Consider the following 15082-nt stretch of genomic DNA (forward strand, 5'->3'; position numbering starts at 1 on the left):
CCTATGGTGATGTTAAAGCCATCAATGCTGAAGGTGGCACTCCGACCCTTCCTGAATCGATGCTTTTTAGAGTTGGCTTCCATCGCGCTGTCACCCTTCCTCCTTTTAATCTCGTTTTAATGCCTCTTGTCACTTGCAGTGCGTTGTTTTAGTTTTGTTTCAGTCCTCTGACTCCATTTAGTGCCGAGCGCTCGGGGAGAACTGGCAAAGACTCACCACTTCTCGTTACACACGCCGAGCAGGAGAATTTTCTCCACCCCCTGTCTTTGTTGTACATGTCTTTCTCTCGGTCTGTCCGTTTCTCACCCCTCAACAAGCTCATTTCAAGGAGCTTATGGCTCTTGGTTTGCTTTTCTTCTCTCTCTCGATTTCCCTCCTCCCCTCCCTCCCCACTCTCTCTCCTTGTCTCTCTTCCCCTAGAGGTACAGTAGGTGTCTGTGGTGGGTGGTGGTGGTTGGACAGGACCTCTCTAGAGGTGTTTAAATGAATGTGACTCCTCCTACTGTCAACAATTTTTAGCAAAAGCTGTGGAAGCTCGGATTTGGCCTATTAAAGTCTCTTCTAGTTGTGATCACACACCCTCAAACACACAAAAACTTTGGTGCACGAGTCAGGTAGGGAGTGATTATATGTTTTTAGTCAAAGCGAGATCTCAACGCTTGACTTTGCTCTTTATTTTTTAGCAGTTCCATGCTTCTCCACAGAAAGCCGAAGGCCATTACAAGTAAACGCGCACGTTTTTTCTTTTGACAGAAAAAAAACACAGTCTCATCATTATCCCTTTAATGGCAGCGTTTGTAAGAGCAGACAAATTGCTTCAAATGTATTTATTTTTCCCCTTTAAATCCCAGTAGATTAATTGACACCGAAGCAAGGACGCTGCTTTGTTTGTTATCCAGGAAAAATCCTCCCTTTGTGATTCTTTGAACAGCATTTCATTTTACCAGTGCAGTGTGTGTGTGCTTATACACACACACACACACACACACACACACACACACACACACACACACACACACACACACACACACACACACACACCTGATTAATAAAGGATAAAAAGCTCCCCATATTAGCACCGTCTGACATTTAGTTATGGAATTTTTCAGTGTTTCTTCCCCCCCCGATTAGTGCCTGTGAGAAGTCTTTATGAACACTTCTGGCTTGATCTCACACCCTCTCTCAGATTCATTAGTTGTGCCTATAAAAGCATTTACACAGATAAGAAAACATGTCTTTCAACCCTAATTTTGTTCTTAATTTAGGTAAATAGATATTATCTGTAAACATTCTGCTTACGGTGTTCATTGTTATTAAGGATTGTTGCAATAAAACAGTCCAAATCTCTTTTTTTCTTTGCACTTTTTCGAGAAAGCTAATATTGATCTAACTTTGTTCATTGTGTTTGTTCCTTTCCCCTTTGTTGTTCCACTTTCATAATAACAGACACAGTCATTGTCATATAATCCAAGCAATGTTAGGCAGGGGATTTGGAAGCATTAGCACGCCACTGCTTTAATAATAATAATAATAATAACAAAAAAATTAATAAGCAACCTGGGCATTGGAAATTATTTTTTATGCAACAAATACATAGACTGTTCGTTTTTTTTCCATTCTAAATTATATGCAGTATAATTGCTGGTCTGATAACAATTAGGGGGAATTTTGTTTGTTTGTGTTTAATTGCATAACGTGCTATATTCATAATGGCATAGACCGTGGCTAACTGTAACAGCATAGATGTGCTTGGACAACAAAAATATGTTGTTTAAAGTCAGAGAAACACCATGGTTTCAGTTACCTACAATGACAACAGCCCTTTCCTAAGAGCTAAGTCAAATGCACTTCTCAGCTTATTGCCAAATGTATTAATTGGTTGTATTTCCGTTGTATTTTTTTTTTTTTTTTTTTAAATGTAATCTGACTAGTTTGCAATGAATGATGCATGATGCCCGTGTGCCAAAACACCAAAATGCTAACACCTACTTAAAAAAATCTGCACACCAATCATACATGCAAGACTGAAAATGAGTGTGTAAAATCAACAGGTGACAAATCACTCTTTGTTATACAAGAATTTTGTAAAATAAGGACACACGGTGTAATACTGTCAACAATAATTAATGCATACTTTCTAAATGATGTAGCAGTTAGAGGTGCACGTATTTCATGATAGCGTCTATATTTGTGTGTCTTGTGCCACTAGAGCTGTATAGGAAGCACATGTATCACGGAGAGGGGTAAAGACAGATGGTCAGCAGTTTTTTTTGCAGCAGCAGGCAGTTTTTTCTGACTTAACTGTAATGTAACAGCACACAAACTGTAGCCATATATTTTTGGGGGTTTTTAGGGTTAGCCATGGTTGGGAAGCTTTTATTAAACATCAACATATTGAGTTTTTGTCACGTCAAGTAACATCCTTCAGTTCACCTGTTTCTCCTCAACTCCACGTGCGTGGGAGGGGGCACACATCGTGAAACACAAGCGCACATACAGAGACAGAGAGAGAGCAGAAGAGAGGAGAAAAACTAGTGCAGTGCATTGCAATGGCAATACAACAAAGCCAATGAGTGTATTACAATACGCAAATGATAGTGAGCATCTATGTTTTTTAATTTACATAGTGAAAAATAGGATTATTGTTTTATAATAGGAACGGTATCTTCTAATACCCAAAGGATCTGTATCGGTACAGTCAAACAGCTATCGATCACAATCAGAACATCCATCCAATTACAAGAAAGACAGTTTGAGTCACTCAGCTCGGTTTCAGAGGACATATTACACGGCTGTAGGATAATTACACTCCATCTCATTTTGTTGGTGAGCTACAGTAAGAGCTCTTTACGCGTTCCTTCTGCTGTCACCTTGCTCTCCCGAGCCTCCAATTCATTCCACATGTAGCAATTTGTGAAGATCCTAATTTTGTAACACTCTCACTGTGGGTTCCTGGGCAGCTTTCATGTTAATGAGGGCATGTGTGGGAATATTGTAGCTTTGCTACTCTTTCCTTTTGTCAGTGGACTAAATAATTGTTTTTGAAAGGTTCAGAGCGGTTACAATATACTTTCAAGCCTTATTCAGTGTGTTTGAATACACTGTTTAGTGCAATAAAATGTAATTAACAAAATTATATTTCTGCCAATGCAATGACACTGCTCCTTAAATAACATGCCTAACAGAATATGTGAAGTCAGTGTAAAGGTGTTAAATGCCAGGATTCTCTTTGAGAGCGTGTTGCATGAGAGCAGGTGTTTTTATATCATGGTCAAAGTGTGCTGCATTATATTCAGATCTTGCTGTTTAATGCATTCAGGGGTTACAGAAGTTAGAGAGGAAGTTATGTAACACACTTAACTGAAGAAGTGGGCCTCTGCTTTTATTTTCCTGATATTTTAGGAGGCTACGTGCTGTTCCACACCTGTGCATCACCCTATAAAAGTTGCTATGCAGCCTTTTATATAAGCTTCGATTAAAGCCTTAGTACAAATGCAAGCATGGTGGAAGCTTTACGTAGTTTGTTTGTAAGATGCCGGACAACTTTCTCATACATACAACTTGACCCTAACTTGTGAGTGCCATTCAGATTTAGCTGATAATCTTTACACAACAGATCTCATTATAATCATTTTTGTCTTCATCTCGCCCTATCTGCCACACAAATTCTCTGCATGTCCTCCTTCACGATATCCAGGAATGTTGTTTGCGGTCTTCCTGCCTGGCAGCTCCATCTTCAGCATCCCTTGTCCAATGTATCCATCATCCCTCCTCTGCACATGTCAAACTGTTTAACCTCCAAAACACTCAACCTGAACTGTCCCACTGATGTACTCATTTCTGATCTTGTCCCGCCTGGTCACTCTCAATAAAACTGTGCCACCACCAACTCAGCCTCCTGTCTTTTTGTCAGAGCCACTGTCTCCATACCATACATCAGAGCAAGTCTTACAGCCGTCTTGTAAACCTTTCCTTTCACTCTTGCTTTGTGACTCTTCTGTCACAAATCTCCCCTGACACTCATTTCCACGCACTCCACCTATCTGCACTCTATTTTTCACCTCTTTTATACACTGTTCACTGGTTTGGATGGTTGACACAGGTATTTAAACTCATCCACCTTCATTATCTTGACTCCTTGCAGCTTCACTGTTACACCTCTCTTCCTCTCATTCAAAAACAAAATCAAAGTGATAGCATAGGAGGAGCCAAATCAACACTTTGCTTTACTGACAAAAGAATGCACTTCTGAGCTTAGAAACACCAGTGTTTTCTTCTGTAGCCTATGTGTCCACCGAAAAAGATGCTGGTAGATGATTACTGGATCTTTTCAGAGCATCCAGCCAAGTGGAAAACATTTTTCAGGCAGTAGGCATATCATTATCCAAGTCTAACATAACGAGAAGACTTTACAAGAAAAAAAAAAAAGAAATCTAATCACCCTGTACTGGAATGACAAGAGTAAAAGAACGCTTTGGGAAAGGCTCACTCTATGAGCCCAGTATACTAAAAAAGCACAATTTCTTTAAAAAAAATTGGGTCTGGGTGCAATTCCCCCCTCCAGGGGCAAGGGTACCTAGACCCGGTTTGTAGAGTACGCTTGGGGAGTGTGATTGTGTGTACAGCGTCTCTTTATGTCTGTCTCCACGTTGGTTGAGTGTGGAGTGAGTGCATATGAGAGCATGAGGGTGGGAATGGATGTTTGTGTCTGTGTGTGCCTGTATGTCTGTGTCTATATGTCAGGTTGGGTATCAGACGCCACCTCTCTGGGGACACCTCAGGCCCTCCAAGGTTTGGAGGCCTATCTCCACCCACCACCACTTCCCCTGCCGGTGGCGGACTCCCTCAGGTGTCGGTGTGTTGGTGGTTCTTTGTGTCTGGGGGTGGGCGTCCGGGTACACACCGGCTCACTCCTTGGCGGCCGCTTGTCGGGGCCTGGGGCCTGGGGCTCGCTCGGGCCCCTTTGGAGGTGGGGTGCCCCCGGCCTCTCGGCCTGGGGCTCGGTCACTCAGGCACAGCTGGGGGCCGGCGGAGCTCACGGGCGCGTCACTGCAACTCCCCCTGACTTCTGCTCCGCGGCTGCTGGGCGAGCCCTCATCTGGGACTCTCCTCGGCTCTTACTGGAACAGTGGCGCGGCTGCCCCTCTGTTGGTCTTCCATGGTCTCTTGTGTTCTGGGGGCCTCTGGATGTCTGGAGTTTTGATCTCCTCCATACCCGCTTCACACCCTGGAGGACGGGGCTGTGGCCCCCCCACACTCCCTAGCAGATCATTACATGGAGAAACCTTTGGAATGCAAGCATGCTGATCCACACAGGTATGCACACATGGGTATTCACAGACACGGACTAAAGCTTTCTTGGCTGCTGCCTCAAAGCACACTGTGCGCTGTCTATCTTGCGTGCTGCACAATATCGTTTATTATTTAGTAAATATTGATATCTATGACTAGCTAGTTTATTGTGATGGTGCTTTGTTTTCTCTATTATTATGTTGCTCTTTGTTGTTTGCTGTCTCCTCTGTTTGTTTTTTTTGTTTGTTTTTTTTTTTTTTTCTCCATACAGGTGACCCAGGAGTTCTTTTTTTTTTTTCTCTCTCTTCCCCCCCCTTCTCACCGTCTCTTCTCCCCTTTGGTTTTCTTTCTTTCTCTCCCCCTCTTTCTCTCATTCATTCCCCCTGTCCTATTTATTTAAAAAAAAAAAAAAAAAATGACAAAGGATGAACTGAAGCTCTGCCATCACGTAATGTCGCATACTGCTGTTTCTGATGTCATTTAATAAAAAAAAAAAAAAAAAAAAAATGTGTTGGAATGAGCATAGTTAACATTCATAATGGAAGACAAGTCTCTAATGATAGAACAGAAGACAGAAGCAGGTGGATACATGGATACATGTTTCTGAGACTGGGATACAAATGAGCTCACAACAGTAGGTGATCGAACTGGCAGCCAGAGCAAGGAGAAACTGGAGAACTATGGCAAATAGCCAACAGACATAAGAGGCCACTATGTGGGTGGGTTGCAGGTAGGGAGGACAGGGTATTGAGAGGAGGAAAAGGCAGGCGAGACCACTCTGGAGGTCTACCAGGAGAAGCAGAGCAGACAGGCAGTTCAAGTTAAGAAGATGGAAGCAGCCTGGAGGCTGAGCATGTAGGCTGGACTGCTCAAGTGCAGCCTAGGATCAGGAGCACAGGGGTACTAGATATCTCGTGTGCACCTCAAGAGCTGACGCAGACTATTAACTGGACCAAAGACGGGCATCGGGTAAAGCTGACCTTGAAGAAGGAGCAGGTTAGGGGTCAGTATGAAGTGCTATTAATCTCCAAGGAACTGTTAATAGTAAAGATATAGCTCCTTCTGTATATGCTGATGTTACCTCCTTAAGAAACAGGACACAGGAGATTAGATTAGGAAGCTTGAGTAATGAAGCTTACAATATGCCTGTGTTCAACAAGGTAGCGCTGTATTCACTCATCTGGCTGCATTCATGGGAATTCAGGCTGCTAGTATATTCTTTAAATCACTTCTGCTTTCCCACACTGGCAACATCAATTCTGTCATTGTCACTTTCACCGAATATTTTACTGGCCCACATTCTGTGAGCCAATCGTTATCCTACTTCCTACAATTGTTGGACGTTTTGCCATGTAGCTTCATCAGTGTCCTTCAAATAATCTCTCAATTGAAGTAAATGATTGAAGGTAATCAGATAAGATGGAAGTGAACAAGTGGTTAAATATACCCTGAAATGACTGATGGAAAAGTAATAGGTCATAATGAGAGAGGAACAGAGAATCACATTAAAATAAAAAAATAAAGAAAACAAAAAAGCAACTAGGCCTAGGGGAGACCGGGGATAGTTGTAACGTGGGTCAGTTGTAACACTTCCAATTTCTTCAATCAGGGCTAAGTTTCAAATGATGTGACTCATCCTGTGCATGCCCAATTCAGTTCTGCTATCACATGTGAAAAATCAGCACATTTTGTCAAACACAGACAATTTAACACGAAAAAAAGTAATTTGTATGCCAAAAAGTAAGTTTTTCTACTTTATTTCAATTTGTAATAGCATTATCTGCTTTGCAGTTAAACTCATCAAACTTAAATTGTGTTATTTGTATGTCTATGGGGATATATTCTGTGTAGGTCTTTAGTGCTAATGTTTTAGCCGTTGGCTGTAATGTTAGCTAGTTCATGGCTATAGGAGTCTGGGTCAGTTGTAACAGCAACAGTCTGGGTTAGTTGTAACAATAATGCAGATGTTACAACTTACCACACTATTACTTTAACTTATATTAAACAAGTTGGGGCAACGACATCAGCAGAGAGAGGTTCACTGGTCGCTTTTGTATATGCGGTTAATGCCATTGGCAACACAATTCCTCCACTGTTTGTGTTCCCACACATACATTATGCAGACCACTGTGTCAGAGATGGACCAGCAGGAAGCACTGGTAGTGGAAATAAATCAGGATGGGTGCAAGAAACAGATTTCCTCATCTTTCTGAAGCACTTTGCAAACCACACCAAGGTAAGCCATGATAAAAAGTAAATGGAATTGCGATGCTGGTGAACAGCTACATTTTTTCAGCTTCATTGTTATGTTCAAAATTGGTGCAAGAGTTGTAGGTTATAATGCCCACTGAGCCAATGAGGCCAAACTCAAGGAAGACCAACCAAAATTAATGAAATATTCAGTTGCAGAAATTTCCATAATTTGTCTTTTTTGGGGGGTTGGAATATGTTCAAAAGTTAGATTTCTGCATTCTGTCACACACACACACACAGCTACACAAATGGCTCTAAGTGCATTCATGTGTTGAATAAACAAAGATTACATGTTAATGTTTTCTTAGTACCCTTATTTCATTGTGTTACATTTTACCCCAGGATATGTTACAACTAACCCAGACTATGGGGTTAATTGTAACATTTCACTCTTCGTGTTTGAGACCATACCATGCAATGGGTAATTGTTCTGCAGAGAAAATAGCTGCACTATTTAATAGCAGAGACATGAAAATACTTTGCATTACATTTTGAATCCACTACCTTAAAAGAGCTTCAATTTACAGACAGAAATGTCAAAAATGTTACAACTATCCCCGGTCTCCCCTACTCCAGGAAACAACAATTAAACATCAGTCAAGCACAAAATTAACTTACAGCAGTGCTTAATCTGTAACTCAAAATACTGGCAATACATTAACAGTGAACAAGTGAATACACTAAGAGAATGTACCTGCTTTCTAACTGTCTATAATTCAATACATCCTTCAAACGTTAGACACAAACCACCATAAAAGAAGCCTAAAAGTGGTTATGGGAAAAGTGAGGCTTTCTCTACATTGACACCTACTGGCCACTTTTTGCTTTGCTATTGTCACTACTACCACTGATTCAAAACAACAGCCACCTCAAGGTGGTTCAATTGTCAGATAAAGATCCAAAAATATTAGATATAGGCCCAAAAAGCCCTTTGAGCAAGCACTTGGCGACAGCAGAAAGGAAAAACTCCCTTTTAACGGGAAGAAAGTTCAGTAGAACCAGCCTCAGGGTGCTGCAGGAAAAAGAGGCAAAATATAGGAGAGAGAGCTAGAGTTGAATCATTTCTAGATAAAGATTGCACAACTCTAAACAAAGTAACATATAGACCAACGACTGCAGGAACCAGCATGTGAGCAGACACATCCTTAAATTTGCCAACGACACCGCCATCATTAGTCTGCTAAATACTGAGAATAACACTGAGAATTCCAAGGACGTGGTGATCAGTCTCAGAAAGCCCCCTCACCCTCGACTGCAGAGCAACATCAAGAGTAAAGCTACTGAACAGGTGGAACAATATAAATAGCTTGGAATGGTCATTGATAATAATTGAAAATTTGACACTAATGTGGAAGCAGTGGTCAAGAAGCGCTAGCAACACCTCACATTTTTGAGGAAGTTGCATGTTTTCAACGTCAACAGAATTATGATAACTCTTTCATTGAATCAGTTTTACCATTTTCAGCTATTTCCTGGCTTGAAAAGGAACAAAGTGAAAGTAGCCAGTAAAGTTACAGGTCTCCCACAGACCACACTGCCTGCTGTATATGAGCAGCAGGTAGCGCGAAAGGCCAGAGCTATTGTTGAGAGCCAGACTCTCCCCCTGCACAGAGAATCTGAACTGCTTCCTTCAGGCTGCAGATACAGAACACCAAGAGTAAGGTGTAACAGGACCAAAAACTCTTTTGTTTCCAGTAAAATAGCAGTCCTAAATCGGTTTGTGATACCTCTACATTACCTTGTACCATTTTTGTGTTTTTACAAATTTTTACTGGATAAAAAAAAAAAAAAAAATCACTGATTGTGTATCATTTTTCATATTTTTTATAATGTGGATGTGAATGATTTCTCGAGAGCCAGTCTGTAAACCAGACTGGGTGCGTATTGTGTTACGTTTACTCTGATAACCACACAGGTTGTGTGGGTTTGATTGTCTACGCCATTTGCTGCGTGTAGCCAAATAATCGCAGGATTTTTTTCTTTATGGTGAAATGAATTGCAAATGAATGTATTGTGTATGAATGAGTGAAAAATCAAATAAGAATGTCCTACGTATAGGACAATTCAAAAAGCATGTTCTACAACCACTGCTTTGAATCCTTGTCAAGATCCATTTTTTAAGGGTCTTTATTAGGGTGACATCACTATCACTAGGCAACGGGAAGACCTTGAAAATATATACTGCACAAAATAAGACAAAAGGTTAATATTGCTAGCTCTGTTTTCTTAAAGATTATTTATTTGGGACATTTTTGCCTTTAATGGACAGCTAATTCAAAGCTAATTTTATTGTCATCTCAGCCAAATACACATATGCAAAAAGACAACATTACAAAGCTCCAACAAACAAAACCAGATATTGTTCCAATAGTCCAAGTACAAAAAAAGAAAATGCAAAACAAATACTCCAAAAGTATGTTTCTTTTATTACACATAGTATGGAATGAGATTTGAATTGACCAAAGATGTCCTGGTTGTATGCAAGTACTGTGCAAGACACACACACAACAGTGCTTGTTCTACTTTACTAATTCAGCTTTGATATGATTTTTTGGATACGTATGCATGGAGAAGCTGACGCACCGGACCTTCATCGGCTCATCACGCCGCTCTGCATAAGTAGTACTGGGTCCTGAGTGTTGTTGTTATTGTGGGTGATGTGTCCGGCTGGCAGCGGGAGAGCTGCAGCCGAGTGTGTACAGCAACCGTGGTGAAATAATCAAGTATGCTGAAAAGCATGAACATGTCATCAGGTCTGCCGTGGTTTGTTACAATCGATTATGTGAAAATAAACTTTTTTTCTTCTTTTTAGCAGACCTGTAGTACAGTGGATTGTTGACAACAGAAACACACCTGCTTGCTTTGCTGATGTCCATTAATCATGAACTATTGCTCAACCTTTGATCAGGCCATCAAACAACAGGACAGGCCATCACTCAAAGACTTTAATTAGTGGTGAAGATAAAGGGAAGCTGGGGACAAACTAAAGGGCTTAAAAGCAGTCTGTTGTACTAAATTGATGTTTAAACAAAACCACCCAAAAAGAAACACTTTTTGTTTCTGTGTGTGTCTCGTTGTATATAACTAAAATATATGATGATTTAAAAAAAAAAAAAAAATCAATATAATTACTTGCTGAATTATAATTGCATGAGATTTTTTTCTAGATGCTTCAAATTTACCGTCATTTTATTTGATCAGTTTTGAAACTTTTCGATTTCGTAATCTGTCCCAGCAGCACATCACAATTCTTGACAACAACTGTGCGATCAGATGGAAAAACAAGCTCATTAGAGATGCGGAATGACATACACTTTGTCAGTCCCAACACCGCTGTCACCACAGTGACACACTCATGTAATTAAGACACACTGGGTGCAAGGGAGCTTGTCTTTTCCCCTGCTAAATACTCATTAGAGGCACCTTTAAGGGTAATGTTAGCCTGTGTTGCAAAGCTGAGGGAAATGAGCTGACAAAACAGAGAGCTCCATGAGCTGTCATCTGATTTCTCCTGCACCAAGACCCTGAAGAGAACAAGGAAAAGCAGTCTTAAGAAACAGAGTCCACCATTTTAGCTAATGATTTTTGCACCAGCATGGTTCCATATCAAAGACGCAAAACTAGTTTGGTGAGAGTAAGGTCAGCAAGGAAAACAAATATAATCCTTTTGATTAGAGGCAGACATCTTTCACATCCTAGACATCATTGCGCCGACAGACCAAAGCAACTAATCTGCGTTATATGGACACAGCGTGAAAACCACAGCAGTTCTGCACTTTATGAAAAAGTCACGTCCAGTTTCTTCACAATTTGGAGACAGAGCAGACTGTGCAAGCTGTGGAGCAGTGGCCACAAAGGAAGCAGAATTTGGACTGCATGACCGAAAAATCCTCAGTGTTGGCAGGAGAAACAAAAATTAATATTTGCTTAATAGTTATCAAATACTAAACTGAATACTTTAAAACTAGAGTTAGTAAACAGACAGAATTTTTTGATACTTTTTAACTACTGCTTTTCCTACTAAATAACAGCAAACAGCTTTGATTAAACCATTTAATACTTTTGAGACAGTAAGGAGAGATTATAACTGACTATTAAAAGTTTAAACCACAAATGGTGTGAAGTTGAGACACCACTTTTTAATGTGAATACCCCTCCCTGACTTACACACTTGCATACAGATAAATGCACATTAGATGCACAGTGGGGAGCAATGACAGTTTAGTGTTGCTAACTTTTCCACTGAACATCAGCTACATGTAAAGTAGTCTGTGGTTCCTAATTAATCCCTTCTCTCTTCATCTTTTCCTTGCACTCAACAGTGACACAGAGCTGCGAGGATGAAAGATTAGAACATACACTCCCCAGACATTTTATTAGGTGCATCTGTTCAACTGCCCATTAATGGAAATATCAAATCAGCTGATATCATAGTGGCGACTATGATGCAAACATGGTCAAGATGACCAGCTGAAGGTCGAAATGACCACCAAAACAAGGAAGAAAGATGATTTAAGAGAAACTGATTTGAGTATTTCAAAAACTGCTGCGCTACCGGGATTTTCTTTAATAACCATCTCTAGGGTTTATAGAGAAAAGAAGATTTTTAGTAAGCAGCAGTTATCTGGGTAAAAATGCCTTTTTGATGCCAAAGGTCAGATAAGATTGGCTAGACTGCTTCAAGGTGATAGTAAGGCAACAATAATGCAAGCAACCACTCAATCCCACCAAGCCATACAGACAAGCATTTGATGAACACAAAGCATGTTCATGACATAAAGCAGAACAGAAGCCTAGAACAGAAAACTGAGGCTGTAACCAAAAGTGGACGAGAGAAGACTGGAAAGCATTGTGTGGACTGATAAGTCTCAATTTCTGCTGCAACATTCAGATGGCAGCGTCAGAATATATGAGTATGAATCCATCCTGCCTCGTATCAACAGTTCAGACTGGTGGTGGGGAGTGTAATGGTGTGGGAGGTCATTTTTTAGCACAACTGGGTATTGTTGCTGACCCTTTATGAGCATAGTGTACAAATCTTCTGATGACTTCCTGCAGCAGTATAACGCGCCATGTCACAGAGCTCAAAACATCTCGAACTGGTTTTCTTGAAAAACAGAGCAGGATGTGGGAGAACAGAAGACTCATAATCATACCTGCACCAACTGTGTGAAGTCATCATGTCAATATGTCCGAAATATCTGATTAGTGTTTCAAGGCCTTTTTTGAATCTATGCCATGAAAAATTAAGATAGTTCTGAAGGCAAGAGCGGGTCAAACTCAGTACAATCAAGGTGTACCTAATGAAGTGGTAGGCGAGTGTACATTTAAATTAAAGGCCACATTCAAGTTAAATAAAAGCGTTATATTTTCCAAGAATTTCTTGTCCATAAACAAAAAAAATATATCACAGTAATTACTTATGGACTTCTACATTTGGAAGCGAGTGATTTCTTCTTTAATTAGAATGTCATTATAGGAAAATCAGCTTTTTTCACGCTGCTCAGAAAAGTGTCCGATTATGTGGATTTAGGAATGAAATTAAGATAAGATAAGATAACCTTTATTAGTCCCACATGTGGGAAATTTGTTTTGTCACAGCAGGAAGTGGACAGTGCAAAAGTTATGAGGCAAAAATTAGAATACAATAAGAATAAATACAGTACACAAATGTACAGAATAGAATAAAATAAAATAAATATACAATAAGATAAAAATAGAATACAAATACTATATACAACTGAGTAAAAATACAACGATGACAGAAAGGATTATTGCACTTGGTATTATTGCATATGTATGGATGTGTGTGCTTGATCAGTTAAAGTCTTTATTATGGAGTCTGACAGCAGTGGGGAGGAAAGACCTGCGAAATCTCTCCATCTCCATTATATCTTAACACATGAAGAAAAAATCTCGGATAAAAACATGTCAATAATTTCTTGCTACTCTTCTACAAATCACGTTAAATCTTTTAAAACCTACAATCTTAAATGCAACTTGACTCCTTTATGTAATATGACTGATGTATGCTACAACAGCAGCTCCACCCCCTTTAACACCACTTGAAATCTTATGACCTATTTTTTGTGCTAGTCATAAAATCCGAAGGGTAATTGCAGTTCTTCAACATCAGATGCACGTGACTGTATGACTGGCTGTAAAATAATTCCTGGAACACATGTTGCGTAGTAATGGTAAAAGCTGTTTTGGTACTGATGTGTCCATATTAATCATAGGGTGTGTTTGTCTGTGTGTGGTCTCATCTAGCCATGCTCTAAAGACCCAATATAAAACCTCTGCAGTCCCTTAACATTATAACTAGGCACTCTGATACTGAAGGGATCCAACCAGATAAGCATGATACTAAGGTTGGTGCTTATTTTATTTTTATTTTTTTGCCGTGTGCGTTTTGTTTTGTTTTCCCCCTCAGGAGGTAGCACTTGAGTGCACAGTCAGGCAGGAGACTCTTCAGCACACATAAATGTCACTGGGGATCAGGAAGGAAACTCAGCGGGAGTCTACACTGTCATATGGCCATGGAAACTACCCAAAACAGGTGATATTTAAGGAGCCAACCAGGGAGAGGAATTTCCCTCGAGGACAGATATGCGAGGAGTTGTAACTGGAGATGGCAGCGGTAGAGCAAGGTGAAGATGCAGATTCACACTCGTCTGCAGAGCTGAGTAGGCATTAACCAGACAACACAAGCAGCTTCAGCAAGACTTTGTACATTTGTGCATGCTGTATATCTCAGCTGAAACACACAACTGCCAAACTGCAGGGTTAACATAAAATGATAGGACTGTTAGTTTTGTTTATTTCAGTCGGGGGGGCATCTCAAACATCAAAGAGATGCTTTGGTAGTGGAGATATGCTGCATTGAGCCTGGTCTTCAAAGAGCTCAGCATTCATTCGGTGAATACCTTTTGTCAGCAGGATATTCACACGATCCTCTGAAGTGACCAGTTGCTCTCATCTATTTTTAAAAAAAAATCCATGAAATGAACCACAGACATCTGCAGTATAAAGTAACACAAAAGCCAGGATGCCCCCCCCCCCCCACCCCACCACACCACACCACACACAGAGAGATGTTGCTTTCACATGAAATGAACCTGAGAAATTCTATTAATGAAATAGCTAACCTGATCTATGGAGCGGTCACTTACTTTTACTGGCATTCATCAAAACATCATTCCCACCTTTCAACAGAGTGTGCAGTACATGGCACTCATGACCAAACCTCAGTGATTACTGCATGTCAGTGGTTTTCTAAGAACAGCTCTAGATACTTATTATTAAATACAAGATGAACCTAACGCTTCCAAAGAAGAAGCAAAATGGCCACTATCAGTGCTATGGTGAATGTATGAAGCATGAGGAAATTGTATAATAACTATTATTAAAACCATTTTAATGACATAAGCCTTTCACAGTAGTCCTATTAGAAAGTCATGCTGCAAAACCCTGAATGCCAGACCTTTATGTGGAGTATTTATCTTGTGTCACTGCTTGTTTTAAAAAACTTCCACAT

At 40.2% G+C, this 15082-nt stretch overlaps 1 protein-coding gene across 4 annotated transcripts in view; it reads right to left on the reverse strand.

The window, feature by feature from the left end:
* Positions 1 to 15082, reverse strand: part of pde1cb (phosphodiesterase 1C, calmodulin-dependent b) — a 117944-nt gene that overhangs the window by 101650 nt on the left and 1212 nt on the right. The window contains exon 1 of one of the 4 annotated variants that reach the window (XM_080907781.1): positions 2 to 339. The exons of 2 other annotated variants lie outside the window; for them this stretch is intronic. In XM_080907781.1, coding sequence (XP_080763907.1) covers positions 2 to 83 — 82 coding nt within the window. In that variant the 5' untranslated portion in view covers positions 84 to 339. Of the gene's footprint in view, position 1; positions 340 to 15082 lie in introns of those variants that run through there. One more of the 4 variants, XM_080907784.1, reaches the window with a different exon arrangement.

Source organism: Rhamphochromis sp. 'chilingali' (assembly GCF_963969265.1).
Source record: "Rhamphochromis sp. 'chilingali' genome assembly, chromosome: 16".
In the NCBI taxonomy this organism is placed as follows: Eukaryota; Metazoa; Chordata; class Actinopteri; order Cichliformes; family Cichlidae; genus Rhamphochromis; species Rhamphochromis sp. 'chilingali'.